At 39.6% G+C, this 23926-nt stretch overlaps 2 protein-coding genes across 5 annotated transcripts in view; both read left to right on the top strand.

Annotated features, from left to right (window-relative positions):
* Positions 1 to 9173: 9173 nt before the first annotated feature.
* LOC108137906 lies at positions 9174 to 10879 on the top strand. 2 transcript variants are annotated; one of them, XM_041707413.1, is made up of 3 exons: positions 9174 to 9384; positions 9701 to 9842; positions 9897 to 10879. In XM_041707413.1, exons 1-3 carry the CDS (start codon positions 9193 to 9195, stop codon positions 10001 to 10003), a joined length of 441 nt encoding a protein of 146 aa, XP_041563347.1. In that variant the 5' UTR covers positions 9174 to 9192; the 3' UTR covers positions 10004 to 10879. The 2 variants fall into 2 exon arrangements, with proteins under 2 accessions (XP_041563347.1, XP_017115334.1); XM_017259845.2 differs by having other exon boundaries at positions 9701 to 9839; positions 9897 to 10878.
* Positions 10880 to 16349: 5470 nt separating this feature from the next.
* The window catches only part of LOC108137932 (semaphorin-2A), a 48704-nt gene continuing 41127 nt past the window's right edge, over positions 16350 to 23926 (top strand). For all 3 annotated transcript variants that reach the window (XR_001774070.2, XR_001774069.2, XM_017259883.2), the window contains exon 1: positions 16350 to 16638. The gene's annotated coding sequence lies outside the window, so the exon portion shown is untranslated. The remainder of the gene's footprint in view (positions 16639 to 23926) is intronic.

The following is a 23926-nucleotide window of genomic DNA, read 5'->3' as shown; positions in this document are numbered from 1 at the left end:
GAGTTAACGAACACTAAAGAAAAATCTAAGAAATTGTTTCGTTTTGGGTTGCTAGTGCTAAAGTAATCAATATAGAGGAATCGCTTTAATTATAGATTCAAATTATAATCCTCGGAGTAAGATCTGATTTCAAAATGCTTTTACATTTTACTCCCCGTATATTCAGATAATTATCCTGCATAGTCAGTTCTGATTTCAAAAAGCGATTGTTAGCGATTAATAAAATATTAAATAATGTTTTCTTCACAACCTTAGAGCTATACCATTTTAATATATATTTATAATACCTTTTGTTTTCGCCTCGCAAGGCCCTCCGATTGTTGGAAGTACCCTCATATCGTTAGTGTGTGCAAAGCTCTATGGAAATATTTCAATTTGAGGCGCATAAAACTTTCCGGGAAGAAGCAACCAGCCAGGAGCCCAAAGCTGGAGCTCCAGAGCTTCGGAGCTCGACCAAAAACTTTGGAATAACGCAAAATGTGCGGACAGCAGGAAAGGCAAAAAAAAAAAAACGAAGGAAAGCCAAGAAAAAAAAATGAGCAAGAGGAAAAAGTGGAAAACTTCTCGGGCGAGTAGCCGGCGAATCCTTGTGGTCCTTGGATCCGTGGGCCCGTGGTCCAAGTGGCAAAGTTTTGGCTGTTGAAGACATTAATTTGAGCCTTGATGATATTCAATTTAGGCACTCCGCTGAGACTTCTGGCACTGAGCCTCCAACCCAAAGTCCACACATTCGCGCACTCACAATGGAGGCAGCCACTGTAAAATATGAGCTGGCCTATGTGCACGGATACACAAAAACAGATCTGGTCAGAAAAATAGGTAAATCACTTAAGTGACCCTTCAAATTATTTTCAGTATCTGAAATTAATTATACATACTTACTGAACAAAGAAATTCAAGAGGCTATATATATTTAACTCAGTTTCATGACTATTCTTGCATCAAAAACTAGCAGCAAAATTGTTCTTTCATTTATAGAAAATTTTATATATATATTTAAGAAAAAATGTTGCTAGCAATTTAAAAGGAAGATTTCAATAGAGAACCCCAAACCCAAACATAATCAGAACCTAGCTCCGATTGAGAAAGCTATCCTTTTTCGAAGCCTAATAAAGTGTACATCTTAATTTAGTTTTTATATCTTAAATCTTTGAAATTTCCTGCACATTAGTTCACTAAAGATAAATATTTTTCTTGATTTAATTTAAAAGAAAAAAATACCTATACTATTCTGACCCCATTTGTTTACCTAAGAGACTTCTTTCGGGGGATGGGGAAAACTTAGTGACAGCGGGAAAAATCACAAAAAAATAACAAAGGAGGGGAAATTTATTTTTTGGCACAACTTTTTACATGCACTTGCCGCGTTTTGTTGTTGCCGGACCGCGTGCTCTTGGCCTGGTCAACTTTTCATGTTTGAGCTTCATTTTATTAAGTTGGCAACACTTGCGCAACAGCCAACTGGCAAATGGAAAATGGGAAATGGAAAATGCCGCCTGTGCCTGTGCCTACAATTTGGGGTCAGCAGCGAGCTGTGGAACTTTTCCTTGGCCCGCATTTTTTTTATAGTTATTTTAAAGTTTTTCGTTTAATTTTCAATTTGCCGCCGGGCGACATTATTTTTAAAATATTCACTGAGTTGAGACTTCTCTTAGGCTTTTTCGCCAGCTGTGGCCGCTTGTGTTTTAACTTGATTTTCCTGTCGCATAAGCTGTGTGGCCTTTTGTTATTATTTCAGGCATTATTGTTATTCCGTCGGTTGGTTGACCATTTATGCTTATTTATTTTCGTCCACTCGCTTTCCGTAGCATACTTTTGCGGGCCAACCTAAATAAGGAAAATGAGGAAATTGGGAAAACTTGTACGTGCTATTGTTGGCGCGATATATATAGTATGTGTATGGGTTAGTGGCTATCACCAATAATTTGTGCACAAAGAGCTGGCCCCAGAAATTCCATTATTATTATTTGCTCTGAGGTGTTTATTGATCTGGTCCAAACACGACTGTTGACACTGTCCACCGTCGTTGGCTTGTTGATTGTTTGTCTTGGCTTTGTCTGCGGCCCAAGCAAGCCTAAGGAAAATATCGAAATATGTAGTACCATTTGCATCGGACCAGCGACAATTTAGACAATCTTATATACAAGCCCAGCTAGAGACCATAAATTGTCGGCTTTAGTGGGAGTCTGCAAGTCAGAACACTGAGCGAAATGTGGCTATTAGCCTCATAACATTTACGACAGAGTATTTACAATCTTATAAGTAAAGTATAAAAAGAGTCGAGTTTGAAATCCTTGATCTAAAATGTTCGCTCTTTACAATTGTTATTAATAATTATGCATTTATATTCATGAAATATCCATTGCCTACTGGGATGTGTAGGAAGTTTCCATTAATAATATATTTAGCTTACATGTAATCGATATATAATTTTTAGAATATTTCTTATAACTTTCAAATCAAATTAAATATATCTGATTAGTAATATATCCCTGTATATCAAAAAGGTGAAGGTAGTTTTTTGTATCAAACTCATTAATTGCTTAAAAATGTAATACATTTATATAAATAGGTCGCAGGTCTTAAGTATTTGACTCATCTCTATTTGAATATATTTTTAATATACCCATGTCTCTTATCATTTTTTTAAGTGCCTCGTGTGAACGCAGGTGCTGCATTGTGAACTACTCGCAGCGATAAAGTAATGAATTACCTGTTTCTGAACAACAATAAATTGTATTTGGATTTTTATTACAACTCTGCTGATTACGCTGTCAATAGCTGGGGGGAAAATATGATTTTTTTTCAGCTCTGCGACCTGGGCCACTGTGTCCACTGCCATTGGCCATTTGGCGGCACCGCTGTTGCCGTTGCTCCTTCAGCTCATTCTGCTCCTTCTGCTCCTGCTGCCCTTTTGGTCCTTTTGTGGGCTGCTGGCTATGGCTGCTGCGTTGGCCTTGTTAAATTATGCTCGTCATGGCGGCACTTCCGGCCCAGAGGCGCTGCTTGCCGTCCATTGTTGTGCGAACTGAGGCCCGAGAACTGAGTCCTGAATCCTGAACGGAATCCAGAGGAGCTGGGAGCATAGCTGTCAGGCTGTCTTCGTGTTTTTTAAGTTATTGCATTGGGAATCGGAAGGCAGCTAAACTCAGGAGTAGATGAAGCTGAAGCTGAAGCTGGAGCACAATAACAAATGAATCTAGCTGAGGAGCTCCTGTGGCTCCTGTTCGTTTTGGCGTGCGACAAGGCCGTGCCATCGAAAAATCCCCTGATCCCTTATGTAATTTTTAGATTTCCTTCTGCTGCTCATTGGCTGGAGTGAAAGAAGAAATCCTTGGCTGGCATAAAAAAAAAGCAAAGCCAAAATGAATTAAACCTGTTGCCCAGATAGTCGGCTATCTGCTATCAGCTATCTCAGCCACTGACTACGAACCAAAACTGAAACTGAAACGGAGACGGACACGGAGACGTTGCCAAATATGCAGAATCTTAATGAAAGTCAAGATGTCGGAGCTTGGCCAACTGGCGGTTGGCTACCTATCAGTTGTTGGCAAATTGCAACTTAAATAAAGCCAAACGAATTGGTCAGGATTGCGGAAGGCGAGCGGTTAAGGATTTCCGTCAAAACTGCCACAAGACCAGGCCAAGAGCTTGCAACGAACTTTGGTTATCCTTTCGACGGGATTTCGCAACTATTTCCAGGCCAAGCTGCCGACTGCCAGTCCAACTGGAGGTGAAACATATAAATGCATTGAGTTGAGCACTTGAGCACTTTAACCGCGTCCCCGAAGTGTGTTCACTGCCAGGGCTTTCCAAAGACTTCGCGCAGGGCAGCCGGGATTCGGGATGCGGGATGCGGGATTTGCGATTGGATAGCTACCGCTGTCAGAAGTCAAAAGCTGGCAAGGAGCAGCAGCCAACAGCCAACAGCCAACAGCCAGCATCCAGCAGCCGCCACAAGTTGCCTGTCGACGGACAAACTTATGGCTAAGACCGCAAACAAATTTCGGGTGGCTGCAATGTAGCTACAGATGTACGGGTCGACTCACCTAAGTTGAACTTTTTGAATGAACCATAAATAAATTGCCAATTTTTAAAATACATATAACTTGGCTTACATTATTATATGTTTATTAAAATTTCTTGGTTTATATAAAAAGCGATTATATTAAAATCAAAATTCTTTAAAATAAAATAAAAGATGGGAATTAAGGCTTTGGATTGGCTTCAATCTTTAAATTATTTAAATATAAAATCCAATATATGTATAAATTCAAAAATCTTTTTCTGGGATTTAACAAAAGCTCTAAGAATTATTTTGTAAAACATACATTTTTAAAGACTGAGCAGAAAACTTGATTAGCAAACCCCAAAATAAATATTAAATTGTACATATTAAGAAATGTATCTATTTGTATCAAAAACATGGTTCAACACAAGTTATTTTGACTGTACAAATAGTTGGAGATGCAGCAACCGAATTAGATGTTCAAGAAAATTGTCTTCCTGTATGAATTTCATAATTTCCCCAAGTTTTAGTTAGGAAAGGCAAGCAATTTCCTCCTCGTCTGCTTTTAGGCTAGGTAAGTGTGTGTGTGTGTGTGTGTAAAGGTTTTGGAGGATTACACACCCACCAGTTTCCGATCTGGCTTTAACTTTAAAGTCGAAGCTTTGCTGGCGAATTGGTTGGCTGGTTTTGGCGCTGTCTTTTGGTTTGGGCCATGTCAGTGGATGTGGTGGCCGGGGAAACTCATGTATGTGGCCAACTTGGATTGGTTTTTCAATTTCTTCGACTGTTTGCTGATGTCATCGACAGAAGTCCGGGGGAATTTCTCGGGCTCGGGCCTTTGTTATTTATATTCCTCGGGCTGCTGACCCACTCAATTCGAAGGGTTGAGTGGGGGCCAAAGGGCAACCCTTTGTCACATTCTGCAATTTATGTTATTGTGTATACTGTACACACCCCGATCCGTATCTCTATCTTTTGCTGGCATCTCTCTGTTTATGTTCTGTGATTTCTATCAACAACTTTTACTTTTGTAAGCAAATGCGGGCCGCATCTCAACCAGAAAGCAATAAAAATTGTTTACAAACATTATTTGCGTATATCCTTGATCCGGAAGCACCTTCCATGTCCGCAACTTTTCACCATTTAAGTAGATTTCTCTCTTATTTTTAAGCACACACAATAACATGCATTTGCCTTGTCACTCGCACTGTTCTGCCAAGGATTCTCCAGCTCTCATCTTATCTTCTGTCCGGGATTCGGGCATTAAAGCTTCTCGCACACTCTAATAAACTAATGTCCCTCCTTTGGGGCCACCTTCCTTCCCTCCTTTCTTTCGGTTCCCCTGACGGTCCCAAATCCATTGTTGGCCCATAGTTTGCTCTGCGAAACATTTTATTTGTCATTTCTGCCTCGCTCCTTCTTCTCTCCGGGATTACTCGAAAATGTTTGCGTCAGATTTTGGGGCCTTGGTCTGATGATGGGGGTCTGGGGATTTTCGGGGGAAAAAAAGGGTGAAATGGGTGCCCAGGTGTTGGATTCCCTTAACTCTTTCCCGTCACTTTTCTTCGGTAAATCGCCCGAAATTACTTGATTGAACAGGAAATATAGTAATGGTGCCAATGGTGACCATAACTCAAGACATTCGGACTGAGATTGTCAAATAAGTTGCTGATTAACATTTAATTAATAGTTCTCTTCGGTATTTCTCTAAAATTAATTTAATTTTAATTAGAGAAAGGAAGAGTCACTAAATTTAAAGACTTAAATATGTTAAAGAGAAAAGTTTATTATTAAATGTGATCAATTATTTACTTGTTCTAATAAAATTTTAAGGATATTTAAAAATCCAATAAATTTAACACTTGTTTGCTTTATATTTTTTAAAAGTTAAAAATATTTTAATACAACATTTTTCCTTTGTCTGCAATCAATTTTTTTCTATGAAAATCAGAAAACATATACAATCTAATTACCAACAAAAATTAACATACAAAATTGAATCATTTATAATTTATATAATAAATATATTTGGCATTTTAATTTTTAAAACCTTTTCATATATGTATTTAAGTGTTGGTTTACCATTCGGGAAGACACTTGAACCCCAAGTGCTTGTTTTAATCTGATTTCAGGTTGGGGTAATAAAGACCTTTTCCCAGTGGAGGGGCGCACTTCCTTGTTCCCATTTTCCGATTTCCATCTCTTCGGCTGGAAAACAACTCCATTTAAGACGCATAAAGCTGGGGCAGCATGTGTGGCTGGCAAGCCGGGGAAATTCCTTATGCCAGGCAAAGTGAAACTGTCACTGCCAAGGTTTTCCCTTTTGCGTTTTTTTTCGACTCAGCCGCCTTTCCTGTTGTTTTTTTTTTCTTGCTTTGGCACAGATGTAAAGGGCGGAGGGGCAGTCACTTTGGGTTGCATATTTAAATTTATGATTATGTCGTTATGCTGTCTGCCCGCATTGCTAAGGCGGCCGAAGAAAAAGTGACAGCGGGCCAAACTTAATACGAATTTATGTGCAACATATTTTTGCACTTTTTTCTCAGCTCTTCGCAGTATTAAGTGGGGGTCCACCTCATAAAGAAGGCCAACGGGGTGGTCAACATATGCTGCTTCCACTGGACAACACAGTGAGTTGATGAGGTCTATTCACCGAAGACTTCAAGTTTGCTTTTACTCGCCGGCGCTTTAATGTCTCCCCCATTAAAAAGGAGAACATTAAAATTCCTTTTCGCTATCCAGCAGCATTTAAATTGCATTTCAGCTCGAGGAAATGACAAATTCGTACATAATAAGAAAAGTGTGGAAGGGCGAAGAGAAATGGGATCCATTTGGCTTTTGGCAGGTGGGAGAAGAATCTGGGAGTCGAGATGGCGTGAAATTGAGCCAAAGCTCCGCGTCTAACTCATTTTTAAATACAAATTTATGTACACGGAAATAAAAGCGAAGCAGCGTTGGCTTTTGATTAATTTGTCTTGGCAAATGGCTGGCCATAAATTTCAAGTTAATAAAACGAGGTTTGCCCTCTTCTAATAACGAAAATTTGTCACACGCCATTCTGACAGTTGTGTGTCACAGCCCCCAGCCCACAATCCCAACTCATCCCTGCCTCACCGCAAAAACCGTCAACTGGCAAGTGCCGCTGATGACATTGTGGCCAACTTTTGCCAGGGAAATTATACCCAAAGTTTTCACCGCCACCCCCACCCGCTTGATGGATAACCCCGATCGGCTGGAACTCCGGTAGGGTTAATCAATGGCCAGGACACCACACGCACCGAACAGCTTGAAATTCGATTAGAGGCGATGTCAGCAAGGCACTCGCCTCAAGTGTCACTTGCAATTACGCCGGGTGGTGTGGGCCAGCAGGGGACTAAAGTGCATTCAAATTGGCTTAAACTAAGAACGTTAAGCGTGCAGCTGTCTAATTGTATTTGCCACCGCCTCTTCGCAAACCCTTTTCGCCTGGAAGTAATGTAAAAGTGCCAGGCAACTTCAAGATTTATTAGCATCAAGATTAAAGCATTAAAAATTTGCAGACTGTTTTTGCCTCACGCAGGCAGTTAAGGGGCGAATGAATGGGGTGTGAAGGGGGGTGGCAGCTGCCCTTTTTGGGGGGAGGGAGGTTGGAGGCAGGGCTTAACGTGGAAAGTGAGTGCAATTTTCGTTCACTGGTCTACATCATCAATTTAGCGTTCGTTACACTTTTGCTCTTCTGGTCTATTTCATTTTAGGCGTCTCAAATGCTTTGAAGTATAGGTACTTCAAAATTCTAATAAAATGTAATAATATCCAGAAATAAAAGTTATTTAAGTAACTCTAAAACCAAGAATATTAACAGAGCTGTTTGGCAAGATAAACTCTTGAAGTATATGTATTTAAGTGGATAAAATGAAAAATAAATATAAATTCTGTGTGTACTTCTGAAAAATTATTATCGTTATATCTTATTAAATGGTTTGGGTGGCTTTAATAGGGTGTTTTAATATTCGATCCTAAGAGATGATCCGAATTTTTGGTGTTATTCCTGCTGCTGTTGTTGTTGTTGTTGATGTTGTTGCGGTTTCTGGGGATGAGAATGCGAATGCGGATACGGATGAAGTTCCTTCACTCCTGCCGTTGCTTTTCTATTGCCCCTGGCTGTTTTCCGCCGCTAGAGTGGCGCAAAAATATCAAGCACAACAGTTCGGATAGCAACAACAACTACGGCATTTCATTGCGCACTTTGTCGGTCAAAACTTTCGACATTAGCACTTAATTTACTGGCCCAACTTAATGAAGTCTACACTTGGCTAATTTACGCGAAAAGCTCTAGCTACTTAAGGCGAACATTCATCGCGACCCATGCCCCATAGCCTCCAGTTTTGCTAAAGTTCTCCGTTAGCAGTTTTTGGGAACATAAGAAAACAAAAATACAAAAATAACGGTAAACATATATCTGGTTGATGCTCATTAAATTTCATTGAACTGTACAAACAAATATTTACAAAAATGGATGTCTGAGAATAAACATAATTGAAAGCAATATTATGAGCAATCTACAAACATTTTTATTCAGGCTTAAAGTTAATTTTACAATTATTTATTATTAATTAGTCATTACCGACAATGACTATTGAAAACAGCTATTGATTCTCACTGGAGCGATTTATTAACTTATTGATAATAAATCACGACTTACGGAAGTTATCCACAGCCTGTACAAGGTTATTAAAAACTCAAGATTATAAAACAAAGCGTAGGTTTCAACGTAAAAAAATTTATAATTACGTCATAAGGGTTATCAGAAGTTTTTACGCAAAAATTAAAATGTATATGTATATATCGATGAGTAACTATGTATACACTTACTGGGGGTATTATAATTAATTTAAATTTTTTCGATATTTTTAAAAAAAAACATTCCAATACACTTTCTTTTAGTTTACTCAAAAAGCCAGAGATGAGCAGCCGAAATTGTTATAAGCTTAATTTTATAATTAACAATAAAAAATGATTATACCATTTGAGAACATAGCTGTAAGGGTATGCAAGTTACGGTTTCCTATAACAAACTTCACTTCTCGCTTATTACTATTTACTTTTAATAAGCTTATCGATAAGGGTTCCCAGCTCTGGGAGCTCTGAAATAAAAGCTCAGTTCAGTTGTTGTGGATTGTTCGTGGAGTTCTGTCCTGCAGAAAATGTTTCGATCGGTCAAAGCTGAACACGTGCGTATGGCCATCGCTGGTCTTTCGGCAATTGTTTCTTTCCTCATTTTGGGATTTATTACTTCATGGGTGGAGACCTATAAGTGCCATGAAATAAGTGTTTGGAAACACGTTTGCTTGATGCAGATCATTGGTGGCATGCTACTCTTCGTAGGTTCTTTAAAGGTAAGAAAACTATTAATATTTTTATTTTACATATATTTTTGGTTGTTTATTTTGAATTAACTTTTTGCACTTCAAAAAAAATAATTGTATACATTTTCTTTGTGTTTTCTAATTTAATTCTCAGGCTTTACAGCATTAGAAAAATATGTATAAATATATACTTTTCAGAAACAAATTACTCATATTAGAGATTAATTGGGTTTTATTAAGCACATATATAAATATATAAAATTGGTTATTGTGCAATAAAAAAATGTAAGCTTATTTTTGAAACTCAATTTTTGTTTACCTTGTTTTCTGTAATTTGGTTTTGCAGAATAATCACTGGTTAATTTTGCCGTGGCTGGTGGCTGCCTGCATATTTATTTACACGCTGTGCTACAAGTCTATTGCTTATTTGAGCTATCTGGATGGAAAATTGCTGATGGTGGTTCCCCTACTTCAAATCATTGCAGGTTGTCTTTCACCTAATTAGTTATTTAGTTTTAAAATTTAATGCATTTTTATTGTAGGCTTTTGGACCTATTTCGTGTACGAAGTCTTCCAGGACTTTCTTCAAATGCAAGTTCAATCCATTGGACAAAAGTTCATAATCGAGTCGGTGCATGCGGGGCATTAATGTGCGTTTTTTATCCAGTGAAACGCAATTGAGCTGAGTGTAAGGGCAAATAAGTGTGAGCATTGCGGTCGGTGTGTGTTTGCTTGGGGGTTTGAGTGTGCTTTTGTAGCCAAAAGTAAAATAAGCGTTAAAATGTCTGCTATAACCCAGTGGAAGCGACGGGTCTGGCTCTGGGTCTCTTCTGGGGCTCTTGCGGTATCGTTGCATGCGTATTGCATTACCCGACCTGCACCCCTTCCAACCACCCACCTTCCAAACACCCACTCGCACCCCTTCATTTTACCACCCCCTTTGGCACAAAGTGGCGTATGAATAGATACATGTTTTGTTGCCCGTTTTGTTTGCTCCCCGCCTTTCCCTTTCCCCTTCCCCTTTTCAGTCTGTCTGTGGACTGGTTGTCGTAATCCAACAAGCAGACAGGTTAAATACACCGCAAGGACAGACCCGCACACACAGGGGCTGCTGCAAAAAAAGTGTGACAAAGATGGTGGGGAAAAGTGGCGGGAAATGGGGAAAATTCTGGGGAGCAACTCGAGCCGCGATTCGGTTGGGAGACGCAGACGCATCCAAACAAACAATAATCATGCAACAATAGTGAGAGCCGCAAACAAATTGCTTTTCTATGTATATACTGGTGTAAAGGGATCTGTCTGCACGGGGAAAATTAAGTTATTTTTAATAATTTACTAAGCACTAAGAAATAAGAATAACTTTAAGAAATTTATTTATTAGAGTTAGCTATTTAATAAACTTATTTTAAAAGGTCTTGAAACCGAACTAACAACCAGGTTTATTTTAAATTGATATATATAATTTTTTTTAATTGATATATATAACTAAAGGGCTCCTTTTATTGTTAAACCAAATCGTTTAATGATGATTAAGAACTTTATATGACAAGAAATAAATTATGTTTTTTATGAAATTGATTTAAATTCATCAATAAGCTTTGACAGTAAAAAAAGCGAAATCCGGCAAAACGTGGTAGGTATATCATAATGGGATAGCCCGTTAAAATTTCAAAGCCTTTCACGGATTAAGCCAACAAATCCACTAAAAAAGTGTAAATATTTTGATTAAAAACAATAACTCTTTAATCGCATTCCTGTTGGAGTAACGATGTGTTTTTTTTCCAGTGAGTGTGTCATGTTCGGGCTCACTACCAGATTAGTTTCGTTGCGAGTGAGTCTGAGTTCTTTTTTAGTTGTTATTTGGTTGTTTTTTTTCAGACGCACAACCACAGAGAATCAAAAGCCGCATGGGCGTAGCCTGTGACACCTACCGAAGGGGTGTGTTCACTGGCAATTAGAATGGAGAGCGTAAAGTTTGAACTTCCCCCCGTTTGCTCCTTCGTCGCCAGATCCTTCTTGTCCACAGATCCTGCATCTTCCTTCCCAGTCTGCGACGGGCTTTTGTTGTCTGCAAAGTTTGCCTTTGACACGGGGTGCCTGCCCCGCCTCCTTTTGGGACCCCCCTTCGGCCACGCCCCTTCCACCTGGCATGGCGGCAAAATGGAATCCATTCATTCAAATCTATGTGAGCCTGTGAGCGCTAGTGTCTGTGCAGCTTGTTGAACAAAATTGAAAATTAACTATAAATTCTGTGTGGCAAAACATGCAAACATGTTTGCGGAAATACCTGACAGACTCAGGGAACCCAGGGGGTAGTGGGGGGTGGGCTTAGATTATGGGAACTGGGTTGGGGAGGGTCATTCGACCAGACGAGGTGTCAAGCGATGCAAACACCTCGATGACATCGAACCCCTCGGCACAAAGCGATTCATTGTTGCGAAATTTAATGCGAAAAATTCATTAAAAATAAAACACCTCAGCACAAAGAATTGCCAAACAAACTTTGAATCCACCAAGGGCCCAAAATTGAATTGCCCGAAATTTGTAATGGGTTTTTTTTCTTTTCGTCGGTTGTACAGTGAAGCCTTTCAAAGGTGCCAAGTACACGGGAAGGCAACCAAAAAAACAGGTAAGGTGTTAACCCTCGTGACAAGTTGTGGCTCGGGGGGCTTTTCCACTCATAAAAGTTTTTGTCATATAAAAAGGGGGGTAAATATATATTGTTTAATACAAATAAATATTTTACCAGTACTTTTTTGTCAAAGAAAAGTTTCAATCAAAAAAAAAATGTCTGCACTTGCTAAAAGAATGTTCCTTGTTACACCTGAGTTTAAAATTGTATTTTATTACTTCTTTCCCTGAGTGTAGTTAATGAGTAAGGCCAGACACTACTTTGTTTTTATTTTTTCCCTGCTTCGTCTAAGTGCTTCGGTATAAAAAAATTTAGCCACTCCTACTCCCAAAAAAAAGAGTGTGAATTTCCGAAAACAGAGGGAAATGAAAACCAGACGGAAAATCAAGGGAAGCAGAGTTATTCCAGGAACAATCAGCTAGACTTAACTAATAAATTTCCGTGAATTCCGCACGCAGTCAAGTCGAAGCGGAAATCATTTAAGCTGCCAAATCAGCCAGCCAGATGGTCCAAACAAAAGGCCAGGAAGCCAGAAAGGTTTTCTCACCAGAATGGGAGCTGCAAAAAGAAGGCGATTAATATTCATTCAGTGTCGCGCGTATATCACTTTTTATTTGCACAGCGTCGTAGTTTGAGGGGCTGGTAGAGGGGGTAGGCGTTGGCAAGGGTGGGGCATGGGGGCATGGGGGCATGGGGGTTCCCCTGCAGCAGTAGGCGTGGCAGGGGGAGAAATGCTGGAGCAGGCGCCGCCAAGTATGCAATGGAATTCGGCGCACGCAACGGCAGGTGAGCTCGTGTGGCTGCTCCACTTGTTGTTGTTCCTCTTCTTGTTGTGTTAATGCCAGCGAGTGTGTGTGTGTGTGTATGTGTGTGTGTGTGTGTGGCGTGTGTGCCAACGCACAATTACATACAACAATTTGTGCTTTGTTTTGCCGTGTGTGTGTGAGTTGGGAATCCAAATCACCAAAGAGCAATCGTGCAACAGCAACATGGCCAGCAGCCCCAAGATAGAGGTGGATACTATAACTGCACTCGCAGAAAATAGTACAACAAAGATTTCAATTGCAGGAAATTATAATAATTGAATGATGAATGCTGTCTTTTGAAATTTCATTAAAACTGAGCCTATTGCCTTGTTGATATGTAAATTCATAATTATATAACTTTTTGTTTTAAAAAATGCGTTTTATCAGATGTTTTTTTTAAACAGTTTGATGCAGCTGCGTTCCGGTGAAAAGCCTATAAAATGTAATAAGTTTAAGCAGTGTCTTATATAAATTGCTGTTTTGCTGATCACTACGTCCTTTATGCATTGTTAATATGATTTGTTTAATTATATATTTAGTAATATCATTGACTTTCATTACTTTACATATCCTGTAATACTCTTTGCCTAATTTTACATTTAATCCAATAATATATAATAAACTAAAGCCTTTAAAAATTATTTTAATAAATTAATCTAAAGCTATTAAAATTTATAAAACTAACTTCATATTTTAGAGCTCTATTTGAAGGGCATTAAATTGGTTTTGTTGGTATAATTAAAGAACACTTGATTTAAGTGACCAGGTTACCTTTTTGATTTTAACAGTGCCCAGCGAACCCGAGTTGGCCTGCGGAAATCCAGTTGGCTTTATGCCGCTGATACCTCCCCTTGGGCACCCCACCCATTTGCCAGCCCGTTCCCGCGCCCCACTCAAATTGGAAGCCCAAATATCAAGTCGAAAAGAGGGGATTTAAAGGGGTTGGCTAGGGGCGGATGATACCGTTAAGGGGCGGCTCTTTCGTAGCTGTGGCGCTTAGTTTTCAATGTGAAAATTGAGAAAAATTGCCAAACGAGTCGGTAAGCGATATTCTCGAGTCCGCCTGCTGTTTGGTTCGATGCCAGGTGATGCAGTTGGTCCATTGTTACCCTACCTTGGCCTCCATCATCCTCCTCCACTCCACTCCACTCCACTCGACTCACTTATTGTTAGTTTCGCTCGCTTTGTTTTGACAACTTCTGGAGGAATGCTCTGGGAACTGAACGCTTCGTCAAATAAAAAGGCGAATTTTTGGCTTCAGTTTACTTCCGTTTGCTTTGACTGCCTGCTATGCCATCAGCCGTCCCCCTTTTCCCGCTTTCCCTGCAATAGGAGACTTAAGAAGCTGCTGGCAGCCATAAAATTACGATCCAGCAGAGAGCAAATGACGCGAAACAGTCGCACGGACATGGCCAAGAGCCTCTGAGCCAAAAGGGGCTAAAGGGGGCCAAGGACCAAGGGGGGCAGCAACAACACGTACCCTGCATAAAAATCGTGCAGGCCATGCTAAAAACGTTTATCCCTTTTAGCCCCAAGTTTGGCTCGGAAGGAATCCAGCCAACTCCCTCAGAACAATGGCGGAGAAACACTGCGAGAAATTATTAATGGTGTGAAATTGGGGAATACACTACATCAGTTTTGATAATTTAGATCTTTCAAGACAAGTTAAAGCCTTCTAGACACAATGTTAGGCAAAGAATATTGTGTTCTAATATAAAAAAAAAATAAATACCTAAAGCATTGCAAAATATATGTACCCATTCGGTTATATATTTCATATAACTTTGTTTGTTATGAACAATTTTAAGTTTGTGTTTCCTATCCCTGGTAAGCCATATTACAGAATAAATCTTATATACCCAAAAAAAATAACAAATAAAATAAATTAATTGAATGCTTATTATGTTACGGAAAGTAACAATGATTTTTCATGACCCATTCTTTTTCCACAGTGCAGTGGAAGAACAATTTCTTCGTCTTTAGTTTCAATGGCCCCCACGGCGGCCCAAAACCATTTTAAATGGAACGTAAGCCGAGACTGATGGCCAGCAGTGGGAAACGAGGAGTCGGAGTGGTGGGCAGATAAATGCCGCATCATTGGTTATTTATATGCGTGCGGATCTCAGGTGGATGGCCCCGGACTCAAACGATATATTTATTTGATTTTATTGATATACAAGCGGTCGTAAGTAGTGCATATTCATCTCGGCCAACGAGAGGCTTAAGTCCTGTCATTACTGAGCCCTGTTCCAGGTGAAGGTCGGAATGGGAAATTAATTAATTCGCATTCAAATGATTGGCTACGTGCCATTATTAATTCGAGCATGAATTATTCCACATGTCCTAATTTCAAACGATTTCCCTTCCCCGCCGCGCAATCTGTGGTCAATCACTTGATTGGCTGCTCACCAAATGGATCTGAAATATTAATGCAACACGTATTGGCACTTCTAATTTATGGCAATTAAGTGAAAGTTCTATAAAAGCCAAGCGGGGTGTTAGAGAAATGTCCTTTAAAGCTTACTGCGTTTATTAATAACCTGGACTTATTAAGACTGTGTGCAGATGAGCTTTACACTTCTACTGTGCATGATATAATTAAAAATGATTTATGTACACGAAATGCATTTTATGCCCGTTTTAAGGGATAAATAACGTTTACGGTTAGCTAAATAATTGAATGGTCTCAGGACAACATAGCCAGGTATAAATATATATACGTTTTCTGATTTAGAATTCCAGCACACATTTTAAATATTTATGTAACCCAAAAGAAATTTAAAGAAAGATTGACTATTGTTTTAAACAACAAAATAACAACACAAATTGCCTTATAAAAATAAAGTATAGTTTAGAATACTCTTCACTTGAAAAACAAAATATGACTCAAATTTTAGGAAAAACAGCTTTTGTTTATTTTTTCTAAGTGTATGGGATTAATAGATCCTGTTTACTTTAATATATTTTGGGTGTTTAGTGTAGTTAAAATCTTGCGTATTTTGTTTTATAATAAATCGTGTTTAAAATGCTTTTTTTTTAAAAAGAAAAAAATGCAACAACAAGTCAATTTTGAATTCAATGAATTAAAAAAAAGTTACACATATAATAGAAAATATAGAGATTAAACTTAAAGTTAACCCTAATGTTTTAAGAAGACTTTAAAAACATTTCTAAGTTAAAAATTTCATACAGTTGATTTCGGTTTGCAATATCTTAACATTTGGTAGGCTGTTCTCAGAAGCCAAAACTGTAGATTTAACAGCAAAACAAACTGTTAAAAAAGCCGGCAAGCCCTGAAAGTGTTCCCAGTAACAGTTTGCTAGGCATTGCCAGCTTGAAACTGGCTTTTGCGAATTGAAGCGAATGCCAAGTGAAACGAATGAGAGCGAGCCCGAGTTAAGAGCCGAAGACATGGGCGAAAACTTCGGCTGCCAAGCAGCATCGACAGTTTGTTCAGTTTGGCTTTACCATGTATTTTAACATTGCTGTTAACAATGCTGTTTTCGGTTGAAAATCCAGTTTTTACATTCATTCACGTTCATTCGCGTTTATTCCGACGATTCGGACGGTTGTCGTGGGTGCTTAAGCGCATGGTTATTCGTGGTTCTTATCGTGACTGTCGACGAAAATCATATTAAATTGTTCTCGCGACTCGAGCGGTTCTCTTTTGCGGACAGTGAACGGGAAAGTGGAAAAGCGGAAAACCCCGTTGAAAACTTGTGAATAGTTGTGAGAAGTGCCAAGAAACAAACAAGTACAAAAACGAATGAATCAAAAACCTTAGGTGATAAGTGCAATAACTCATCATCATCATCATCATCGGAGGACTCAGTTTCCAGCAGTGAGGTGAATATACAAATCTCGAACGCAGAGTCTGTGCAACATTCTCCGATCCGAATCCAATCAGAACCCCATCTGAGCGCTACCTGCCAAGCGTGTTTCACTTTGCATTACCCGCGCTGACCAGTTGATTGCAACTTGTTTGCAACCCGTTCTCTCTGCTGGCTTAAAGCGGCAAAAAACGGCAACAAGCGGTGAAGAACCGAGACAAAGGAGTTATTTTTGGCCATCAGTTGCCATTTGCATTTGTGTAGCCAACTTGGCCCTTTCAGCGCATAAATTGCAAATGCAAGCGGCCAAATTGTTATTGCCACTTAGAAGAGCTCTAAGCGGAATTCTCTCGCTTTTTCCTTAGCAAAGTGTGCAATATCTTGGTCGTAACAGTAGCCACCTGGTCGCAATTCGCGACTTGCGACTCGCGGCTTCGACAAAAAAAACGCTACCAAGACACAAAAGGTGGTCGAAAAAAGCGCTGGCGATTGCATCGCATGTCGAGGTTGTTTCGCATGCCCTTGCCCCTCCGCCCCCCTGCTACCCGCTGCCACGTCTCTGCATACCCCCCTTGGCCGCCCCAGAGCAACAACAATGCGAAACAGAAAGAACTTCAAAAGCACTCCGACCCTCCGTCTGTTTTTTTGGTGATTATGAGCCCAGAACGGCAACAGAGGGTTAAGAAGAAGTGCAACGAGTCGCAAGTTAAATGCCCTTATGTTTGCATACGCTTTGCAAATGCTAATAATGTGGTTGAAATGTATTTTATGAATGGAGTTGGGTGTTTGGTTAGGTCAGCTTTGATTACGAAGCTTGTTTTTTGTATGTGAAAAAATATAAAGTGACAAGCACTTAAATAAATTGTACAATAATTATGGGAAAAATATGGATTAGTTTATAAAAAGAACTTTCTGACGATAACAATTGTTTTGGATCTAGGATGATTCATATTTTATTTATTATTTTATTTTACCAAATACATTACTGTATTAATTGTATGGATAAGTTTTCCCTTTATGTTTACGTGTAAAAAGTGATTTTAATCGACCCAAAATCTCTATGTTTTTCCTGACCAAAGGAGTCCATGAAATTTTCCGCTGTAGACAACAGCTTAATGCACTTTAATTACACAGGCCCCAAAAAACGTGATACCATTTGCCGCAGACAGTTAGAGTATTAAATGCAAAGGCACAAAAAGCGTTTCAGCCAGTTTTACTCGGCATTCGCGCGGCACAAAAGAACCTGAGAAGATTGGCCAGAGCCAAAAAAAAAAAAAAAAGAAAAGGCCAAAAGAACCTGGCCAAAAAAATGAAGAAGGAGGAGAGGGGCAAAGAAAGAAGGGGCCGGCATGCTCAAAGCGTTTAAGCGCCTTTGACACTCAGCTGGTGGGATGAAAGGAGGCGTGGTCGGGATTAGGGAGTCGGGTGCCATGTGAGAAAGCTGCCAATCAATGGCAGCCTAGGCCCATCACTTTGCGGCCATTCTGCTACGTGGCATGTTGCATGTGTGTTACAACACAAAAAAAAAAAACAGAAATGAAAAAGCCGATAGAAAAAGTCGAAAAAGGAAAATAAAGGAGGAAAAGCGTTTTCAGAAATCGTTTCGAACTTCCCTTTGGGCCTCGAACTGGGGAAATTATGCGCTAATGGTAGTCAAAGTTCAATTTCATAAATAGTTAAGTTCAAAGTTGGTTACATTCTCCTAGTCAAAAAAGGGAGAAAGAAGGCAGCCAGTAAATTACACACCGTGTGTACACAATCAATTGCAGCAGAGAGAGACATTTTCAGCTTATTAAATGGAATTAAGCAATTTCTGCGTTATTACCCATGAATATTTGAAATCGGGGGTAAATACCTAAGCCAGGGGATTAGTTATCCTTGGCTCTCTTTGCTCACTTTTCCTTATTGATTCTTAGGCGGCAAATTAATGCTTTCATTGCGTTTTCCGGCGCCTTCCCAACGGAAGTGTCGTGTGGCCAAATCAAACAAATACTCGTACACAACATGGTCGAGAAAAAGGATCCACAAAAAGTAACCAAATTACGCCTAATGGTTTTTTAATTGTAACAATAATTGCTGTCGCCATTGCATGAGCAGCAGCAGCAGTAGCAGCAATCAGAGTTGTTAAGAAGGTTCAAAGGGGTAGGGGTAGGGGTCTAACCCTCCTATTAATGAGAGCTCTTGGAAAGCATTTGGATGCCTGCAAATTACCGAGCAGCAATACTGAGAAAAATGCAGTGGCTTGCATATATTTTAAAGGTTAATGTTTTTTTTTTATTATGTGATAAGTAAGACAACACTCTAATCCTTAAATTTTAAATTCTTAAAATACTCCTAACGAGAGCTAAAATTTTTAGACTATATAACTATTTTATTGTCTCACTCTATGTTTCAAAGATTTTGTGCTATATAATTCCTTTATAAATAATTTGAGCATTGTAATATTGGTATCACTTAATCTTGAATTTACAAACTGTAAATCAAATTAGATTAAAATAACAAATGCAAATAAGTAAAATCATTAAAAATTATAGATTCTATTTTTCTAAATATCTAATAACTAAACATTTTTAAACACTTGGTTATACGTCTTGTCTTTAAAAATGTTTTCTGCTTAAGATATATTCACCTTATTAATTTTTATACATTAAGAATTCAATAATGTACAGACTTAAGGCAAATAATGGCATTTACACCAATTTACAGAAGACCTGATATCCTTAAAGTATCAAAACAAGAAAAATGTAACATTTTTCCAAAAGAAAATATGTATTATTTTTGTAAGGTTCGTTAGACTTAATAATTAGCAATAATAATCAAGTGTGGCTTGTAATCCTCAGTAAAATGGAACAGTAGATTTTTTCCTGTGCAATTCATTGAATTTGAGGTTCAGGTTTCTGCTGCGTTAGACTGTTGCTGCTGTGCAGAACCCTACATAATTGTTCCCTTCATTTTTGTGGATGGGTGTGCTCGTGTGCGTGTCTATAATTAAGGCCAACAAAAAAGTGCCAGCCTATGCTCTTCTGACGCCTAAACAAAAGCCAGCAATGAGACGCCGAACCTTGAACTTGCTCTGTTGTTGATGTGGCTGCTGAACTCGACTTCTATTTGGGTTTGTTTGATTCTATTCATTGTTCAGTCGGCGGCAGTTGATTATGAGTGTTATTTTTTTTTCGTGTTCCTATTTTTTTCTGTTTGTGAGCTGGCTTGTTGCTCTTTTGCTCTTTGGTCGTTTTCGGTTAGCCGACATGGCCAGAAATGGCCAAGCGTAGCATACTTCTGTGCGCCGAGGGTCTCTAATGTGCGCCATTTTAGTTTTATGCGGGGTCGGTGGCGGTGTTTGTGGTGTGTGTGTGTGTGTGTGTGTGTGTGTGTCTGTGTGTGTGTGTGAGTGTGCGTGTTGGCCCATTTGCCCAGAGGTCATTATAGACGGTTGCTTGGTCCTGCTGCTCCCCTCGTCACGTTGTGGCCGCCAACTTCCGCTCTTGTTGCTCTTGATGTGACCATGTTGCCGCCGCGGCATCTGCAAGTGTTGCTGATGTTGTTGCCGTTGCCGTTGCCACTCTGAGCCTTTTGGCTTTTGGCCTGGTCCAGTCGGGATACTGGCTCTCTAAAGTGGCAATTTGTCTAGTTCTGTAAGCGCCTCTTTTAACGATAATGATGATTGCGCATTGTTGCGTTTTTATTTTACTGCACAACCTGTTCACACACACCCTCGCACTCACACAGATTCACTTGGAGTTATGCCTTTTCAGTGAGAGTGTGTGTGTGTTTGCTTAGCATTTTCCGATTTTCATTCATGGCCACACCGTTTCCCACTCTACACCTTTTTTTTTTGCCGAGTCCCGTGTTCTTTCATTCGGGACTTTTATTATTTTCATTGCCATTTCTTATTCCATTTGGCCGTCTGTCAGTTGTCTGTCTTTTGGTTTATGCCTTTTGCTCTCTCACTTTTCCCCATTTTCGTGGCTTTTTTTCGATTTGGCCAGAACGTGTCGTCGCCGTTGTTAATTTTTAGTACAGGACGAGTGTTGTCGCATTTGCTTTATTGGCCATGGCCATGGCCAATGCCGAAATGCAATCCCGTCTAGACGCAGAGCTGTCCAGAGAGGCTTTTCGAGGGCAGCGGCCCAACCCCGTTTGATGGCCCTATTTGTTTTGGCCGAACTATTTTGATTTGGTATTTGCTCAATTCGGTTTTGTTTTGGCCAATTCGGCATGACTGGCTCGGGCTTGATTTGTTTTACGCATATTTTTTTCCCCTTCTATTTGTTGGGTAAATAAATTCGAAAAGTTTGCATACAATTTTCATCAATATTTAACCGCATAAAATGCAACTCGCAATTCGCAATTCGCATGCTTGTGTGCGTGAGTGTCGCATATAATCAATAAACATTTTGCGGTTACCGACGGTCAGTGTCGTGGCCCCCAGTTGACATCGTCCATTGATGGCTATCGCTCCATGGACTTTGGCCGACGGCATCAGCTGATTACTTTATCACAAAAGCGTAAAATGAGCCAAAGCAGGGCCAAACGGCAGAGGCCAACACATACGCACACATGCATAACTTAGCCGCCATTCACGTGCTGCACTGAATGACTTTATCGACTGCTAAACGTCGCTTGGCCATTTGATGCGGACGTCGATGTCGATGTGCACACGTTTAACCCACTGGCAAATATTCACACAAACCAGACACGCAGAAAAACAATACCTACAGCACATCAAGCAACGGAGCCGAAAATGCTGCTTATGAAATTGTATGTTTTCAATGAATAACAATTTAGACAATACCTTTAAGCTAAATTTTAGTTTAATGTTTTAAGAAGGCTTAAGCCGTTTCAAGTTAATCATAATCATAAAATTAAAATACAAAACTACCTTTTAAAAAGTCTGAGATACTAACATTTTAGGAGTTCAAGAAAGTTTGTGCAATAAATATTATTCGCACAAGCTAAACAAAATTTAAAAGCAATTATTTTCTATGAAAAACTTTTCCAAGCATTAGACTGAGGCTTAACTTAAAATACAGCTTAGTCATTTAAAAAAAAAAACCTATATATTTTTGACCAGTGTACTTTACTGAGTGGCACACACATACTGGGATAATTTTTCTGCTTTTGTCGTGTGCTCTGGCTTTGGTTCTGGCTCGAGTTCGCTATGTCCTGGGTCCTGAGCCCTCTAAATGTTTATTGCTTCATTCTGTTGCGCAATTTAATCGATGTCTGGCTGTTGGCCTGTGCTACACTTCACCCCCTCCACGTCGCTCTTATCCCTGATTTTAAAGAGCGGCTAATGTAAATCGTTGAATTATGGCAATTTACGATTTAATGAAACTTTACTCCGCCGGCAATCAGAAGTCCCCGCAATACATACATACGCTTCCTGTCCATCTTTATCTTTATGGGACTCGTACTGGATCTGGTGCCTCTGCCCGTGGAGATTCACCCCACACCCGCAAGGATTTTATCCTTTTAAGCAATTATCTTATAACACAATCCTGTGGGGGTCAATCCGTGCCTCATTTTGCGCTCGAATGCGCCGCACAAAGTATTTAAGTAACTCAAGCCGTTACCAACAAAACAGATTTGGCTGAAGGAGAACGGATAGTGGCTATGGGATTTGGTAAATTGGGGGATGGGACAGCTTGGCGCGGGGGTCGGGGGTTAACCCTTTTTGTGTGCCCTCCTGGATTATGTATTTGTGTTTATCTTCAGTTTTTGTCTGCTCTGTTTTGCTTCTGCTGCTTCTGCTGCTGCTGCGAAAGAGAGAGCTTACCGCAAAAAAATAAAGGGAAGCCGTAATGAAATGCAAAATCGCTTAAGTTCGTCGGCAAGGGAAAACACAGCTTGCCCCGCCCCACATTTTCCCGTTCTGTTTGTTGACAGCGTGTTAGTGCAAACTAAATGAAATTTTCCTCCTGCTCAAGCTTTGTGGGTTTTTTGTTTTCCGCATTGCCAGCTCTGTCGGCTGTGTGTTAATGTGTTTGGGGGTGTCTATTAAGGGTGCTACATGTACATCAGCGCAGACATCATCCTCATCATCCTCATCATCATTACCATCTTATGATCATCATTAACATCGCCGTTGTAGTTCCACTTGCCCTCACAAGGCCGATGTTACCTTGGCCCCATTGTTCCATTGTCCTGTGCATAATTGAATGCTCAGACGCTTTTCAAATTCCACTTAATGCTCGGGTTGCAAACGTATGCCTACATAGAGAAAAAATACCAATGGCATTTAGTAATATCTCCAATATTTGCTTTTAAAAGTTGGGCAATATATCAGCATTTGAATATTGTAAGGTCCTTAGATTTTCACTTACATAAACTAAGAATATTCTAGTTTTACTTTTTAATCCTGTTAATTTTAAAATTTCACTGACCCTCAGAAGTCCGTAGAATCATTTACCATTTGCATGGAACCTAGAAGTATGAAGTGAATAAAGTTAGTAAGAAAGAGCTTTTGCATAATTTGTACTATTGGTTGGCAAATCTGTGACATAATACGCATAATAAATATTGTTTTTTCTCGGTGCATATGTGTGGGAGTTGCCTTTTCAATGACTTCCGCATAAGTGTTTAATTTCCTGTGTATTAACATGCTTAGCAAAACATCGAAATAGAGTCGGAGGAAGCTACAAAACGCAGTGCTCAAATGAAAAAGGGGTTGCAAAAAAATAGAACCAAAAAAAGGTGCGTTTTTTGAACCCCCCTCTGTGTGGACTGGCATAACGATTTGTGCCAACAAATTTATTTAAAAAGGATTATCAGCAGCTAAGCGCCATGCTGGCACACTTCAAAGGCCGCCACGCTTTTCCACCGCCCCCGATGGAAATTTTTTGGGGGCGGGGCTGGGGGGAAAACAGAAACAAAGAGCAAACAAAACACGTAAGCACCGTCATGGCATATGCAAATTTCAATGTCAGACTCAGTCTGAATTTGAATTTGAGCTCGAGTATGAATTTGACATTCAATTTTGTTTTTTTATGGGTTGAGGAGAATGGAGCATAGGCTAAGTGGCTTTATTTTCATGATTATGGCTGGGGACAGAGTTTAAATAATCAAAATTCCAACCATTTCAAGATTAAACACGGACTCCTGGAAATTCGATGCGCTCGCCGGAATCGAGTTCTTAGATATCTAGTCTTTTTATGACATTCCTACGATAACCTTTTGCTTAAAATGAAGTTGATGACATTTATATGCTTTTAAGGGGTAGACGTTGGCAGATGGGGTTGGGTTCATATCGAGTTTTAAAATACCGACAAAAAATTGTAGCAACCGAATCTGAAGGCGTGAGA

The sequence above is a fragment of the Drosophila elegans genome, unplaced genomic scaffold (assembly GCF_018152505.1).
Source record: "Drosophila elegans isolate 14027-0461.03 unplaced genomic scaffold, ASM1815250v1 contig_183, whole genome shotgun sequence".
NCBI lineage: Eukaryota > Metazoa > Arthropoda > Insecta > Diptera > Drosophilidae > Drosophila > Drosophila elegans.
Note: the sequence above shows the minus strand (reverse complement) of the source record. Positions and strands in the feature narration are given on the sequence as shown.